The 15,330-nt window shown below is 43.2% G+C and overlaps 1 protein-coding gene across 6 annotated transcripts in view; it reads left to right on the top strand.

Moving 5' to 3' along the window:
- The window catches only part of PPP2R3A (protein phosphatase 2 regulatory subunit B''alpha), a 210,699-nt gene that overhangs the window by 109,957 nt on the left and 85,412 nt on the right, over positions 1 to 15,330 (top strand). For all 6 annotated transcript variants that reach the window (XM_051818617.3, XM_051818618.3, XM_070072785.2 and 3 more), the window contains 2 exons: positions 1,384 to 1,650; positions 8,921 to 9,024. In XM_051818617.3, coding sequence (XP_051674577.1) covers positions 1,384 to 1,650; positions 8,921 to 9,024 — 371 coding nt within the window. The remainder of the gene's footprint in view (positions 1 to 1,383; positions 1,651 to 8,920; positions 9,025 to 15,330) is intronic.

Below are 15,330 nucleotides of genomic sequence, written 5' to 3'. Positions count from 1 at the left end.
CAGAACTTCATTGGTAAAATAAACTCCTACCTTGGTGATAGTGTAGTCCCCCTCCCCTTTAACTAAATCATGGGTAATCTCAAGCCGCCCCTGTTGTTTACCTAACCTTCCCGTACTTCTCACTATCCTTTTGAATGTCTCTATGGAATGCCACATCAGATCCTTTTTGGGAAAATGAAGGACATAACCTATAAATGAGTTCATAGATGGCAAAAGAAGTTCAGCTGTGATGAAATTAATGATCATGGTCCTTGCACATTAGAGCACACCAAAAATTAGATAAAAGGGTATCTTGGGGGAAAATGGCATGCCCCAGTAGCAAGTAAATCATCCAGGTGTAGTGTTAGTTCCAGGAGTGCTTTAATTTTCTGAACAAAAATTTTCTCAGCATCAGGACTGGCAGTGATTCTACCTCAGCAAAATCAAACTGGAGAAGACAGTTTGAGGAGCCTCCCCCCCCCCCCACAGATCTGTTTCAAATCTGTATATTTGAAAACAACTTGTTTTTTCCTGTTGAAGGACAGGAAGAAATTCACAGCATGATTAAGAACAGTCTTAAAAGAATTTCCTAGTCTAGTTCTGTCAGACTAATAATGCACTTTGAGATCTTTAATGTATCAGCTGACGTTGGTCTTTTATTATTTCAAAATGTCTGCCAAAGTTAGAAGTAAGTTGTGATGTTGTATTGTGCATTTGGGTGACTGCGGGTGATGACAATGTACTCTTCCTCTCAGAACAACAGAAGGGATTTTGATTACTGTCACTACAAAGACATGATAAATGTTTGATAGGATACATACAGTTTTATGTGTATTGAAATTTTTTCTTTAATTAAAAAAAGCAATATGCCAAGTGACTGAAAAGAAAATATATCTCAGGATTTTTAAAACATAAATCAAGGGGCCAGTGTTGCAAGGAAGCGGGTAAAGCCGTCGCCTGTGACGCTAGCAGCCATGTGGGTGCCAGTCTGTGTCCTGGCTGCTCTACTTTATATCCAGCGCCCTGCTAATGGCCTGGGGAAAGCAACGGAAAGTGGCCCAAGAGTTTGGGCCCCTGCTACCCACATTGGAGACCAGGATGAAGCTCCTGGCTTCAGCCTGGTGTACCCCTGGCCATTGTGGCCATTTGGGGAGTGAGCCAGTGGATGGACCATCTCTCTCTCTCTAACCCTGACTTTCAAATAAATAAATGAATCTTTAAAGAAAAATAAATCGATGTGCACTCAGGTATTGACAGAGAAGTATTTAGTATGGGCAAGCATTTCCTAGAAACATGCTTACCGTTCTCCAGAGAGTCTTCATCTTCACTGTCTCTGTGGTTTCCTGTCCTATACTCGACTTCCTGTGATTGATGAGGAGTCTCATAATCACGTTTTCCTTCCAGATTCAAAATAAACCAGAAAAGAAACCTGGAACACCACTTCCACCTCCAGCCACCTTTGCAAGTAGTCCGCGACCTGTCTCCCCTGCTCCTCACGTGAACAGTGTTGTGAGTGCACCATTGTCCATAAACATTCCACGGTTCTACTTTCCCGAAGGACTCCCAGATACCTGCAGTAACCATGAACAGACTCTCAGCAGAATTGAAGCTGCATTTATGGATATTGAAGATCAGAAAGCAGATATCTATGAAATGGGGAAAATTGCAAAGGTAATAGAACTCCTAAGTAATGTATAATCTCCCTTTCTCCCAAGTATGTAACCTCGCACTTAAGACACCAGTTTAGAAGTCCATGTCCCATATCACAGTATCTGGGTTCAATACCCAGTTCTGGCTCCTGACTCCAGCTCCCTGCTAATGCAGACCCTGAGAGGCAGTAATGATGTCTCGAGTACTTGGATCGCTGCCACCCAGGAGGGAGACCTGGCTTGACTGCCTAGCCTAGTCCTAGCCGTTGAAGTGGTTTTAAACTCCCTTTTCCTAGCAGCCCCATTCTCAGCCTTTTCACTGCCACCTCACTCCGTTTGCATGCATAGTTTTGTTTTTTTTCCCAATGAGGAAAAATACTTTTTACTCTGTAAAGTCTTAACTATGGTCTGTTTATTGGGATATAAGCTTGAAAAGAACTTTAATGGTTCTCCCATTTAAATATAGGAATCCCTCCCAAGATATTATTAGTTCATAAATTCATTCTATACCTGAATACTTTCAGTGGCTAGAAGCTTATTACCTTTCTAGGCAACCTGTTCCACCATTAATAGCCTTGTTTGTTAAAAAATTTTTTGATTATACTGAATAGGAATTTCTTTTTTGTTCTCACCCATTGATCGTAGTTCTGCTCTGAACCTAGAAAACACCAGGATGTCAGAAGACTGTCATTTTACCCAGAAATAAGTTGGTTTGAGACTAGGAAGCAAACCTTTAATACTTTCCTCATATATAACTACTTCTGATTTAAGATCTTAATTCCTTAATGTTAAGACTGGGAGAGGATTCTTAGGTTAGTGGTTAAGACCTCTGCCGCCCATGTGGGAGACCTGTATTACATTTCCAGCTCCTGGCTTCAGCCTCAACCCAGCCCATTGAGGGCACTTGGAGAATGAAGCAGTGAATGTGAACTCTCCATCTGCCTCTCACGTAAATAAAATCTCTACTTCCAGCTTCCTCCCAGAGCAGTTAGTGCCGAGCATGGCCATCAGATGAAAGCTGATTATTCCGTTCTCCAGCTCGGCGGTGTTCAGGGATCCTCATCCCTAGAGCAGGGCTTCGTTTAGTTTGGGTTTGGTTTTTGTAGCCTGTCAGACCTCAGAATTTAGCAGTGGTTTCAGGATGAGCTTCAGGAGGCAGAAGGGTTTAGTAAGCCAAGGATGGCAAGGAGGAGACCAAGAGGAAGTGCCCACGACCCCACGCATACTTCCCTGGAAGGAGAAAGGGTTCCCCCACGTAAGGAATAAAGTTCAAAAACGTTAGAAGTACTATTTCACAGTAAAACCCAAACTTCTCTTCTCTATTCCAGGGCCTCCACAGTCTGGCCCCAGAGGTCCTTTCTGAACCTGCCCAATATTCTTTCCCATGTGAGACGTTCTTGCCCTGGCACAGGCAGCAGCCTCAGTGTCTGGACTCTCATAGCACTCCCATCCGAGAGGGGCTGCCACTCCTGCCATCCTCCCTGGCACCCAGCTTGGCAGCCTGGCTTCCATCATGTCTTCTGCAGAAGCCTCCGAAGCCTCATTCCGGGCTTGTCCTGCCCCTCTCCCCCCAACCACTGAGCTCACAGAGCATTTGTCACCACCATTAAATGGTTTTCAACTGGACTGATTTTAAAGGAAAGGAAAAGGAATTCTTTCTTCTCTTTCTTCACTCCTCCCATCTTAGAAATTGCCTGTTGATCCCTCAGATGTTTCCTATGAAAAATAAACTCCCATTTCAGAAGAAAAGACCTTCTCTGTTCCTGCTGCTTTTAAGAGGAAACTACAGTCAGAAATACGTATCTGAAGTCACAGAGCCAGTTCATGTCAGGAGACAAATCTAACTTCAAACATAGTGCCGTTCCTGTGTTGTTATCTCCCTCAATGTTCCCTAACATTAGCAAGCTCCCGATCTGAAGAGGTTACAGGTTCTTTCAGGGCACTCGAGGTTTTCATGCTTGGTTCTTTGAGAGGTGCCTGATATTTTCCAAATGAGATGGAACTTTGGATTGAAATCCAAGTGATAAAAGCAAGCAAGGGTGAATGAAATCTGCATTTGAGGGTAACATGTTAACAGCATAAATGCCAGAAAAGATATTTCTAGCATGGGAACATGTTTGTGGGTCCAGATGAAGGCAGACAAGTTCCTTGGTACAGGGCAGGAATGGCTGCATCTGGAGATTTTGCCCATCCAGTGGCGGACTTGCAGCCCACCCTTGTCTTAAATGAGTGGACTCTCTTCATCTGCGTATTCCCAGCCCACTCTCTAGTGCCTTCCCACTGCTCTGAGTCCACACCTCCTGATGGCAGCAGCCATGTCATACGTCAGAGCTTAGTGCCCTCTAACTCTCCACAGATCCAGTGAGCGGAGAGAAGAAAGCCCAGCCACGCTGATAGACAAGAGGGCGTGAGAAAAAGTGGAGTCAAGGCAGGGAAGGCGTCTCTAGGCATGAGAAACCATTTATGTGCAGTGAGGCTTAGTCCCATGTGGCAACACAGCCAGAGTTGAAGCTGACAACATGGAGAAGTTTAAAGATAGAAACTGTTTTGTGTAGCCATACTAGCCATTAACATAACAGTTTACTGCTTATACCTAGTTATCCTGTAATACAGTAGCCAGTTTATACATACAAATAACTGATTAACTTGTCTGAATTATTCTTGATTATAGCCCTAAATTCACTTCATGGCACCAGCCTTTGTGTTTACTGCTGTTAGACCTTAATTGTCAGCTCAAGTAGCAAGAAAAAGGTAGCCCATTACCTTCAGAAAGTTAAAACTAGTTTATAAAAATGAAGATCTGTGTATTAATGTATTAATGACGTCAAAGGGTTTCATGAGTAGGTTGGTTTGTACCGTTCTGTTTTGATTACTGTATCAGTTCATTTTATTGGATTTTGCCTCTTAAAAACAATTTATTTGAAAAATTGTTTTAATTATATGTTCAGCCAATTTCCATTTAATCCAGAATTTACTTAGTTGTCATCTGTTAGCACTCAGAGTCATCTTTACTTGCAACTACTGTTTATTATGGGTCTTCTTTTGCCACTTACTGACCTTATCCTTATAACAGGTTGGCATATGGAAAGGAGAAGAGAGGAAACCTTCAAAGAATAAGGAGAGGAGATTGTCAGAGCAATAAATGAATGTTTTTATGGATTCTTGTAGTTTATAAAGCTATTTGGAAGGCCAGTTTGTGTTTGCAACCTACTGTTACTGGCTCTTAAGTATAGCTATAAAGACAGGGGTCCATTTTTTTAAGTGCAGAGAAAACTCTGTGTTTATGAAATCTACATCTGTTGACGTTTTGCTCATTCATCTTGGTCCTCAGACAGCCTGGAGAGCTTAAAGCCCATGACTGGTTAAATTCTCAGTGGCAGTTTGCACATTTTCCCACAGCTTTAAGTGATAATGGAGAAGAAATGAATAGAGAATGAATCTAAGAGTTACAAAAGCCGGGGGAGGAGGGCAGCGCTGGGGCATAGTGAGTTAAGCCACCTGCTACAGCACCAGCATCCGATACAGGCTCTGGTTCAAGTTCCGGCTGCTCCATTTCCGATCTAACTCCCTGTTAATGCACCCGGGAAATCAGCAGAAGATGGTCCAAGTGCTTGAGCCCTGCACCTGTGTGGGAGACCTGGAAGAAGCTCCTGGCTCCTGGCTTCAACCTGGCCCATCCCAGGCCATTGGTAGCCATTTGGGAAATTAGCCAGCAGATGGAAGCTCTCTCTGTCTCTCCTTCTCTAAGTCTGCCTTTCAAATATATGTATATGTAAAGGATTATATATATATATTATTTATATATATAAAGGAATATATATTATATAATATAATATATAAATGAATATATATTATATTATATATTTAATATATATTAAAAAGGCAGTGTAGGAACAGAAACTGGACAGCAGAAGGCTCATCATGAGTTTTACTGGAGGAGAAAGCCAGGGAAGAGGAATGAAACCCTTCCAACCCACACACAGACCTCCAGCCCCTCTCTTCTAGCTGTTATAGCCGAGTTGGACAGACTGTGCCTTTGGCCTGCACAGCAGCCTGTCTGTACCTGAATTTCTTCATTGGCAAAATAGGGTAAAAGTACTTGAATGGGGATCCTGTGAGGACCAAATGAAAGAACAAGCATGAGACATTTTAAAATGTTGAAAGCACATTATGGGTGCTGGGTTCTAGTCCCAGTTGTTCCTCTTCCAGTCCAGCTCTCTGCTGTGGCCCGGGAGGGCAGAGGTTGGCCCAGGTGCCTTGGGCACTGCACCCGCATGGGAGACCAGGAAGAAGCACCTGGCTCCCGGCTTCGGATTGGCATAGCTCCGGCTGTAGTGGCCATTTGGGGGTGGACCAAAGGAAGGAAGACCTTTCTCTCTGTCTCTCTCTCTCACTGTCTAACTCTATCTGTCAAGTAAAAAAAAAAAAAAAAAAAAAAAAGGTGCATTACAAACATTGGGTAATCATCTCCTGTGTGTTTCAACTGGTAACCTTGTTTTCAGTTCTCTATGTTGTCTATGTTGTTGGGCCATTCTTAAATCAAATTACAGGTTCTGCTCAGGTTTTCCTTGGTCTGGTGACTTTTATTACCATACATTGACTCCTGCCTCCTCTAAACCTTAGCTTCCTAAATCCATTTTCTTTATCGCCCTGTATATCCTCACTTGTCATCCATTTCCTTCCTTTGTGTAAAGAAAAAAAAAATTTCACACTGGCTTGTTCTCTCTCCTCTGTTAATATAAGTTCTATTCTGTGGCCTTCAGATTACTATCATATACTTTATAGATTCTTACTGGTCTCCTGGCTCCCTTTATCTGAATTCTTACTTTTCTAAGCAGCTGCTAGCCAGCCATGAATTTTTAAAAAGAAAGCATCATGTCTGCAGCCCTTGCTGTTTACTGGCCTTCCCACTTTTTCCTTTGGTGTTTACTTTACTGCTACGATCTGGTGCCCTCACGCCCCCTAACACTTGGCTACTCAGGGTGCCCCACTGTGAGAAAAATACGCTGAACTTCTGCAGTCTGCCTCAAACCATTTTCGTTTGGTACCTTGAGATTTTTGCCTTTCAAGTGGTATTGTCTCCCTGTGTTACTACTGCTCGAGCGCTGACCTACCTGTCTATGCATTTTAACAGGGGTCTTCTGGAGAGAAGGCCTTAATCCCAGGGACTGAGAGCTGTTTAGTAGCGAAGTTTCCCTGCGAGTGATGCGCACGCAGCCCCTGACAGTGCTTCAGCTGAGGCTCCTGACCATTTCCTGAGGCTGAGATAGATGCTTCCAGACCCTTTTCAGTTCTCAAAGGTGAAAGTTTCTAGCACTTGGGCAAGCAGTTTCAGTCTCTCCCTGTTGTGGTTCTCCAGCTTCCATAATACAGGCTCTTCTTTCAGCTTTCCCAGCAGCTGCTAATAGCCTATCACTAAGTCTTTCTAAATATTTCCTTGGCAAAGCAGAATTCTGTGAAAGGAAGGACTGGGGTTGGGGAAGGTGGACCTGACACTTGGCTCACCTGGAGTGTAGTCATTGTGAACTTCGTACACTGGCAGTCGTAACTTACATGATAGACTAAATCACGTGGTTGCTAAGTGACAGCTTTTCCTCATTCTTGACCTTAGTGGAGGTATTCAACCTCTGGACTTAAGATAATTTTATTTATTCATTTGCCAATTAGAAAGGCAGATGGATGTAGAGAAGGAAAGACAGGGAAATCTTTCGCTGTAGGTTCACTCCCCACAAATGGCTGCAGCAGCCAGGACTGTGCCATGCTAAAGTCAGAAGGCAGGAACTCCATCTAGGAGTTCCAGATGGGTGCAGGGGTCCTGCTAACTGGGCCCTTCTCTGCTGCTTTCCCAGGCACATTAGCAGGGCGCTGAGTCAGAAATGGAGCAGCCAGGACAGGAACCAGCGCTCATATATGATGCTGGCATCACAGGTGGTAACTTAACCCACTGTTCCACAGCACTGGCCCTGAATAATATCTTTATCTCCTAATAAGATGTGACTCTTTAAAGAGTCCCAGGTTTGCAAATATGTTTTCTGTGTATGGACAAAGTTAGGAAGATTTACACTTTCTCTACTAATATTTAGAACTTCTTATTACTTACAAAGAAGAATTTCCCATCTAGGAAATAAAGCTGGTGAATTTAGTAAGAACTCTTTCTTATAAGAGTAAAAGGATATTTTTTTTAAAAAATTGAAAGAGCTTTTCATTGAGAAAAAATGATCATGCCTTTTAGTGTATTGATGTTGTGTTATCCATAGTATTATTCATAGTTCTTTTTATTCATAGCATTTCTTATGGCTTTTTCATTCATGTATTCATGTACAGTATCTACTTGTAGTATTTATCCATAGTATTTCCTGTGGCTTTTATGATATGTAGTCATTTTATATACAAATAAATGATATCCTTTTGATTTTTACTTTTCATCTTTTACCTGAACCATTTAAGTGGATCTGATGGCTGTTTTCTTGAACAGCCTAGGGTTTTGTGGTTCTTCTTGAACCTGGGAGTTAGTAGCATACTAAGTAAAAGAGAGAGAAGGAGGTAGCTGGTAGAGTGTATTACCCCAAGTAATAAGGGCGGTGATGCTTTTCTGCTTAAGGAATGAAGGGCATACTCAACCGTGACATTCAGTCCTTTCTTTCTTTCTTTTTTTTTTTTTTTTTTTTGACAGGCAGAGTGGACAGTAAGAGAGAGACAGAGAGAAAGGTCTTCCTTTTCCTTTGATTCACCCCCCCAGTGGCCGCTGCGGCCAGCACACCGAAGGCAGGAGCCAGGTACTTCTCCTGGTCTCCCATGGGGTGCAGGGCCCAAGCACTTGGACCATCCTCCACTGCATTCCTGGGCCACAGCAGAGAGCTGGACAGAAACAGGAGCGACCGGGACAGAACCGGCGCCCCGACCGGGACTAGAACCCAGGGTGCCGGCGCCGCAGGTGGAGGATTAGCCTAGTGAGCCGCGGCGCTGGCCCCTTTCTTTTTCTTTCTAGAAGATAGAAAATACGTAATGTAAGAGCAGTAGGAAGGGAAGCTGGTCGCTTAAACTCTCAGGATGTGGGTGGGGAGGAGGAATCACAGTAAATGACCTTGGAGAAAAGGTAACTGGATTTATATTGTCTTGATGAAACGTGTATTTTTGCACACATACCCGCCCCCCAAATCTGCCTTGGTTGATGGATTTGCCTGTGCCCGAGTTTTGTTCAGCTCTGCACTGTGGCACAAAGGATAAAAGCCTGTTCTCTGGCCAGGGCGTTGCTCCACTGTCTCCTGGTTTACTCCATCTTGTATTTGCAGGTCTGTGGCTGTCCTCTGTACTGGAAAGCGCCCATGTTCAGGGCTGCAGGGGGAGAGAAGACAGGGTTTGTGTCAGCACAGTCCTTCATTGCCATGTGGAGAAGGTAAGTGTGCAGCCAGCACTCGGGGGCTCGACAAAGAATTGTGGGACACACTTTCCAGAGGGCACTGATGTTCCTCATCTGTTCATTTTCTCTTCACCCTTTGTGTCAATAGGACAGTTAGTGATCACAACCATTTATACTCACACACAGTTTCTTGCCATTAGCCTTTATCCTACATGTCTTTTAAAACAGTGAAAAAAAGTCTGCAAAAATGCCTCATTAGTAGCTATTTGATAGTTTCTTAGTTTTACTTGTTCAATTTTAGCCTTAGGATTCAAATCTGACAGCAGTGACATCAGAGTGAATAAGGACTCTCCTGTGAAGGGGAGCAGCCACATACATCACATGAAAAATACAATTCCATTCTCATGATCTAATTTAGAATTATATTTAATTGACTTATCAAAAATAGCTGAATTCGAATAGATTTCATCATTACTCTTTGAAAGTTCTAGTTAAGGGCAAAGGACTAGTATATTCATCAAAGTATTCCTGGGTTTTACAGCCTGACAAATTTTCTGGAATCCAAAGTTGTTCTTTTCTTTTGTTCTCCCTTTTTTCTTCTTTACAGGTTTTTTCCTTTTTTTTTTTTTTTTTTTGAAGATTTATTTATCTATTTGAAAGTCAGAGAAAGAGAGGCAGAGAGAGAGAGAGGAGAGAGAGGTCCTCCATCCACTGGTTCACTCCCCAGTTGGCCGCAACAGTCAGAGCTACACCAATCCGAAGCCAGGAGCCAGGAGCCTCTTCTGGGTCTCCCATGTGGATGCAGGGACCCAAGGACTTGGGCCATCTTTTACTGCTTTCCCAGGCCATAGCAGAGAGCTGCATCGGAAGAGGAGCAGCCAGGACTAGAACCGGCGCCCATATGGGATGCCGGAGCTTCAGGCCAGGGTGTTAACCTGCTGCGCCACAGCGCTGGCCCCCAGATTTTTTCTTAATATTTACATATTTTAGGAGAATGTCACTACTTGCCCTCTTTTTTGAAAAATTATTCATTTATTTGAAAGGTAGAATTAGTGAGAGGCAGAGAGAGAGAAAGAGAGAAATCTTCCATCCGCTGGTTCACTCCTCAAATAGCCACAAGGGCCAGAGCTGGGCTGATCCAAAGCCAGGAGTCAGGAGCTTCTTCTGGGTCTCCTACCTGGATGCAGAGGCCCAAGCACTTGGGCCGTCTTCCACTGCTTTCCCAGGTGCATTAGCAAGGAGCTGCATTGGAAGTGGAGCAGTCAGGAGCTGAACCAGCATCCCACAGTGCTGGCCCCCCCAGCTTGCCCCTTCTATTTCTGTGAACTGATCAGGCTTCTTTATATATGTTATTCTTTTCTGAGACAGAAATCTTTCCTAGTAGACAACTGGAATATTCCGTTCATCTATCATCATCATCATTATTTAAAACACCATATAATACCAGCAGAATTCAGCTCATAGATTCCTTCCAATCCCTTCATACCACCAGTAAGTACCCTTCGTAGTGTAATTCTTGAGACCATAGTAGGTGATTAATAAATACATTCTTAGTTTTAAAAATCTAGCAGTGGGGCCTGAGCTGTGTAGTGGGTTGGGACTCCAGCTGCAGCACTGGCATCCTGTATGAGCACTGGTTCAAGTCCAGATAATCCACTTCCGATCCAGCTCCCTGCCGATGGCCTGGGAAAGCAGTGGAGGATGGCCCAGGTGCTTGAGCCCCAGCACCCATGTGGGAGAACCAGTAGAAGCTCCTGGCTTCAGATTGGCCTAGCTCTGGCCTTTGTGACCATCTGGAGGGTGAAGCAGTAGATGGAAGATCTCTCTCTGTGTGTCTTTCCCTCTCTCTGTCTGCCTCTCAAATAAATAAATTTAAGAAAAATAAAATCTAGCAGCAAGTTGAGTTCACATTCTTCCTCATGCATCACATTAAAACTAAAGTAGTCATGGTATTTAAGACTCTACCTGTTAATGGACTTCCAAAAACAAAAAGTGTTAAGTGCTTCGTGGTGTTCATGTGGATTTTAGCCATTTTGTTCAGGGAACAGTTCTAAACTTTCCAGGTATCAGGAATTTGAAAAAACCTTGGAGAATCACTCCTTATTACACCATCTGAACGATACGCAAAGGCTGGTTCCATGGTCAGTGTTTCATCTGTACTGAAGCAAAGAGAAAGCTGTCTAATAAAATATGCAAAGTGGTTTTTTTTTTAATGTTTGGATAAGCTGTTACAAAAGTGAGGGAGTTCCTTGGAGCCTAGAAATAGAAAAACAGCACTAATTAGCAAGAGTAAACTAACAAAGCAACTGGCATTTGCCCCTGCAGTATTTTTCATTGGCATTTCTGGCAGCCTAGAACATGGAGAAAGAGAATAAAAGCCTGGGACCTGAACAGCAGGGGAGTTTTGTTTTTTGTTCTTTTGTTTTTAAGTTGGCATACAATAAAAGCAGCATTCAAGAACTTAAGATGGACAGATGTTCCAGCTTCCACTCAGCTAGGTTCTTTTACCCTGACAATGAAGAGGCCTCAGATGGAGTCTGAACAAGGAGTGAAAAGGATTGAGAGCTGAGGTGGGCATTTGATGTAGTGGTTAAGATGTCAGGACACTGCATCCCACGTCAGAGTGCCTGGGTTGGTGTCCCAACTCTGCTGTCTATTCCATCTTTGTGCTGATGTGTACCTGGGGGGGCAGAAGATGATGGATCAAGTTGTCAGACCCCTGCCACCCCTGTGGGAAATCTTGACTGAGTCCCTGGCTCCTACTTTTAGCCTAACCCAGCCCCAGCCTCAAACTGATTGATTGGTTAGTTAATTAAATTAAGAATTTGTTTATGCAGATTTCATAGCACATATACTCTTTAATAACACTTGACAATAAGTGCTGTTAACAAAGAACAGGGAGATGACACAGCTCTTGTCAGAGATGTCTTCAACCATGAGCTTACCTTTGTTGGCAGAAACCGTTTAAAAAACCTCATAAAGTAGCAAGAAGTAAGTTATGATTGTTTAAAAGAAAAATTGGAACAAGCTGGGAGATAGCAAAAAAAGACATAGTGTATTATAGGAAACACTGGAGCTGGAGAGAAGAAATACAGCTGCTTATATTCTATTTTGAATATTCTAGGACCCTAAGTTTATGTACCTGTGTGTGTATATAGCAAGGGAAAACTGGTATCCAATTTAATCTTAAGAATAACTGCTTAATCTTAAGAATAACAATCAAGGCTTTGGTTAAGGTCATGTGTCACTCAGGAAACGTGGACACTTACACTGATGGCTGGAGCAACACAGTGGCAGCAGCTCCCAAAAGCTGTATTCCTTTTCCGAGATGAATCATTGCAATTTTATCTGTAAGCAAAAATGATTTCTACAAAAAGCAAAAGGGAAAGAAAAAAGACATGATGGACAAATATCCATCTTGGGTAACTATGGGAAGCTGCTTATGAAGATGCATGGCATGAGCTCTGTCCTTATCTTTTTTCATTAAAAAATTAGATAGACTTGAAATGTGTGTGTATGTGTGTAGTAAAGTGCTACCTTGTGGTCAGATACTAAAATGGTTTGAGTGCCCTCTAGTGGGGACTCCTTTTTGAGCTCTCAAAATATCTTAAAAGCCAGGGTGCTTTAAGAGAGACCTGAGTGTGGCTCTTTTGGAAGACTAAGCAGCTAAGCCTGATTCTTCCATGTGCTGAGAGTTTAATTTGGTGATTTCTTATACACTGCCCCCTTTGCATATAGCAATTTGTGCTCAGTATATTAAATAAACTTTCAAGTACAAAAAGCTAGCTAGCTAACAGGGAGTGTGCAGAATTAAAACATTTCGGCATATACATATGCATGTGGACTTGCTCCAATAACAGCAATAACAAGTTTTATATAATCTTGAAAATAAATCAAAAATACAAAAATCACAAGCATGAAGGGAAATACTCTCTCTCCTGACAGAGTGCTCATATGAGTTGGAGGCTTCAGTCTAGTTTCTGTGGTTTAAGAATGAACACCTTGAAGTTCTCTCTCCCTGCCTCTTCTGGTCCCCGTCCTGCTAAGCTGATATCTGTGCTCCAGTACCTGTTTTTCTTGCAGGCAGGACACTTACGGGAAAGACACTGCTTCACAGCCTTTTTGCTTCCATTCCTGGAGTACCAGCTTTTAGGCGCAACTCCTCTCAGGCAGAATCAAGAAGACTCGGCTTTGTTTTATGCTTTCCTTTCTTTCACTTTTTAATATCAATGTGTCGTTTGTCTATTAACAGCACAATATTTTGTGTGTTAAAAGTTCTGTAAAAATAGCTATGCTTACCATCATTCTCTCTGTTTTATAACTTTTACTATCTCTCTTTCTCCTGCTGTGTAGAGTTTATCAGCTAGTAGCATTGGCAGAAAAACAATCATAATTCACATTGTATCTCTGTTTCATACTTGTGATTTTAAAAGGCCATTCCCGATTTGACTTTGTCCTGTCAGTGTCTCTCAGAATATCATCTGTCATATCTCTGCTGTTTTTATTTAATAGTGCTCTCCTTTTTACTAAAAGCACTTGTATTAGTGAGCTTTTCATTACTACAACAAAACATGTGATGCAGCTAACTTTGTAAAGAGGAAAGGTTTATTAAAAGTTCGAACGTTCAAGTCTAAGATCAGACAGCCCTATTGGTTTGACCTTTGATGAAGGCAGATGCAGCGTCACAGGATGAGCTAAGAAACCGAGCAAGAGATGGACAGACTGAGTCCAGTTTGGGCTTTCATAACAACTCCCTCATGAGTACCACCTCATGAGGGACTCTGCTAATTATGTAAGGACTTCCACCAGCTCCACCTCCCAAAAACATAATTGGATTAAATTTCCATCTTCTTACAACATCAACTTAGGACTTTGAGGTTTAAGGTCATTCATGGGAACCAAATCATGTTGAAATTATAGCATTCCATATGCCCCTCATAAGCAGGAAGCAGCTATAGAAGATGTGATTATTCTAGGCCCTTAGGATTAAGGGCAAGAATCTCTCTGAGAGGGGAATGATGTAGGCAGGCAGATAGGATAAAATGGATTAAGTTTGTGAGCTGGAAGACCACACCTTCACCAGGCCCCCGTGTGATCTCCTGACCCCACCTGCCCCCACCTGTGTGCACACCTGCCCATCAGGCTACATGACCACGCCCTTTAGGAAGTGGATAAAAGGCCTGGAGCACGATAGGCCCGGCCCTTACTGCCCTTGCTGTGCTTGTTGCCCGTGCCTTTGGGGCACCTGCTCTCTGCCTTCCTGCCTGCACACTTGTTCCATGTGGCTCCTGGCCTGCTCTCTGCTTGGTACGGATCCAACTTAGCTTCTAGACTTCTCTTTCTCCCCTAAATAAAGCCCCCACTCTCCTGTGCATTTCTCTCACTGCATAAAATTCTTAAAACTTAAAAAAAAAGAAAAAAGTTATAGCATTCCACCTCTGATTATCTAAAATTCATGTTCTTCTCACACATAAAATAGTCATTGCATGCCCAGTAGTACCAAAGTCTTAACTCAGCCTAGCATTACTTCCAAAATCCAAATTCTCATCTCAGGGACAAGGCAACTTCCTCTAGCTGTGAGCCCCCTGTAAAAGCAAATTATAGGGTGGTGTTTGGCCTGGCAGTTAAGACGCTGGTTAAGATGCCTGCATCCCATCAGAATGAATGGATTGAATTCTTTGTTCCTGCTCCCAATTCCAGCTTTCTGCGGATACACAAGCTGGGAAGTAGCAGGTATGGCTAAAGTAGTTGAGTGCGTGCCACCCATGTGGGAAACCTGGGCTGGGTTCCTAGCCTCTGGGTCTAGCCCCAGCCATTGATATCACCTCGGGAGTGAAACAGAGAATGTTTTAAGTTACATTCTTCCAAAATCCAGTGGTGGGACAGACACAGACTATACGTTTCCATCCCAAAAGGGGGACAAGGAAACAGAGAGTGCAAAAGCCAGACTGAAAGCAGATAAACATTAAAGCCGGCATCCTGGGCACATTGTGAGAGGCAAGGCCCTTGGGTTTGGGCAGCGCTGCCCCTGCGGCCTTGCTTCTCACAGCCCACATGGCTGCTCTCGGGCTGGCTTTACATGCTGATGTCGACAGCTTTCCAAGGGTTCCAGGGGACACTGCAGCTTTCCCTGGTGGACATTTCAAGACGCCTTTCTAGGATCTCTTTTGCTGCTTCACTCCCACAACTCCAGGAGGCTTTGCCCTCTCAGGGGCTGCAAGCAGAAGCTTCAGCCCTACAGAACAGTCCTGCCTGGCCTCCCAGACTTTCCTTAGAAATCTTGGTGGAGACCAACTGACCCCTCTTGCATTCTACATGCCTTCAACATCAGTAACGTGGGAA

Source organism: Oryctolagus cuniculus, chromosome 4 (genome assembly GCF_051225735.1).
Source record: "Oryctolagus cuniculus isolate XC-2025 breed Fujian yellow rabbit chromosome 4, ASM5122573v1, whole genome shotgun sequence".
Classification (NCBI taxonomy): Eukaryota; Metazoa; Chordata; class Mammalia; order Lagomorpha; family Leporidae; genus Oryctolagus; species Oryctolagus cuniculus.
Note: the sequence above shows the minus strand (reverse complement) of the source record. Positions and strands in the feature narration are given on the sequence as shown.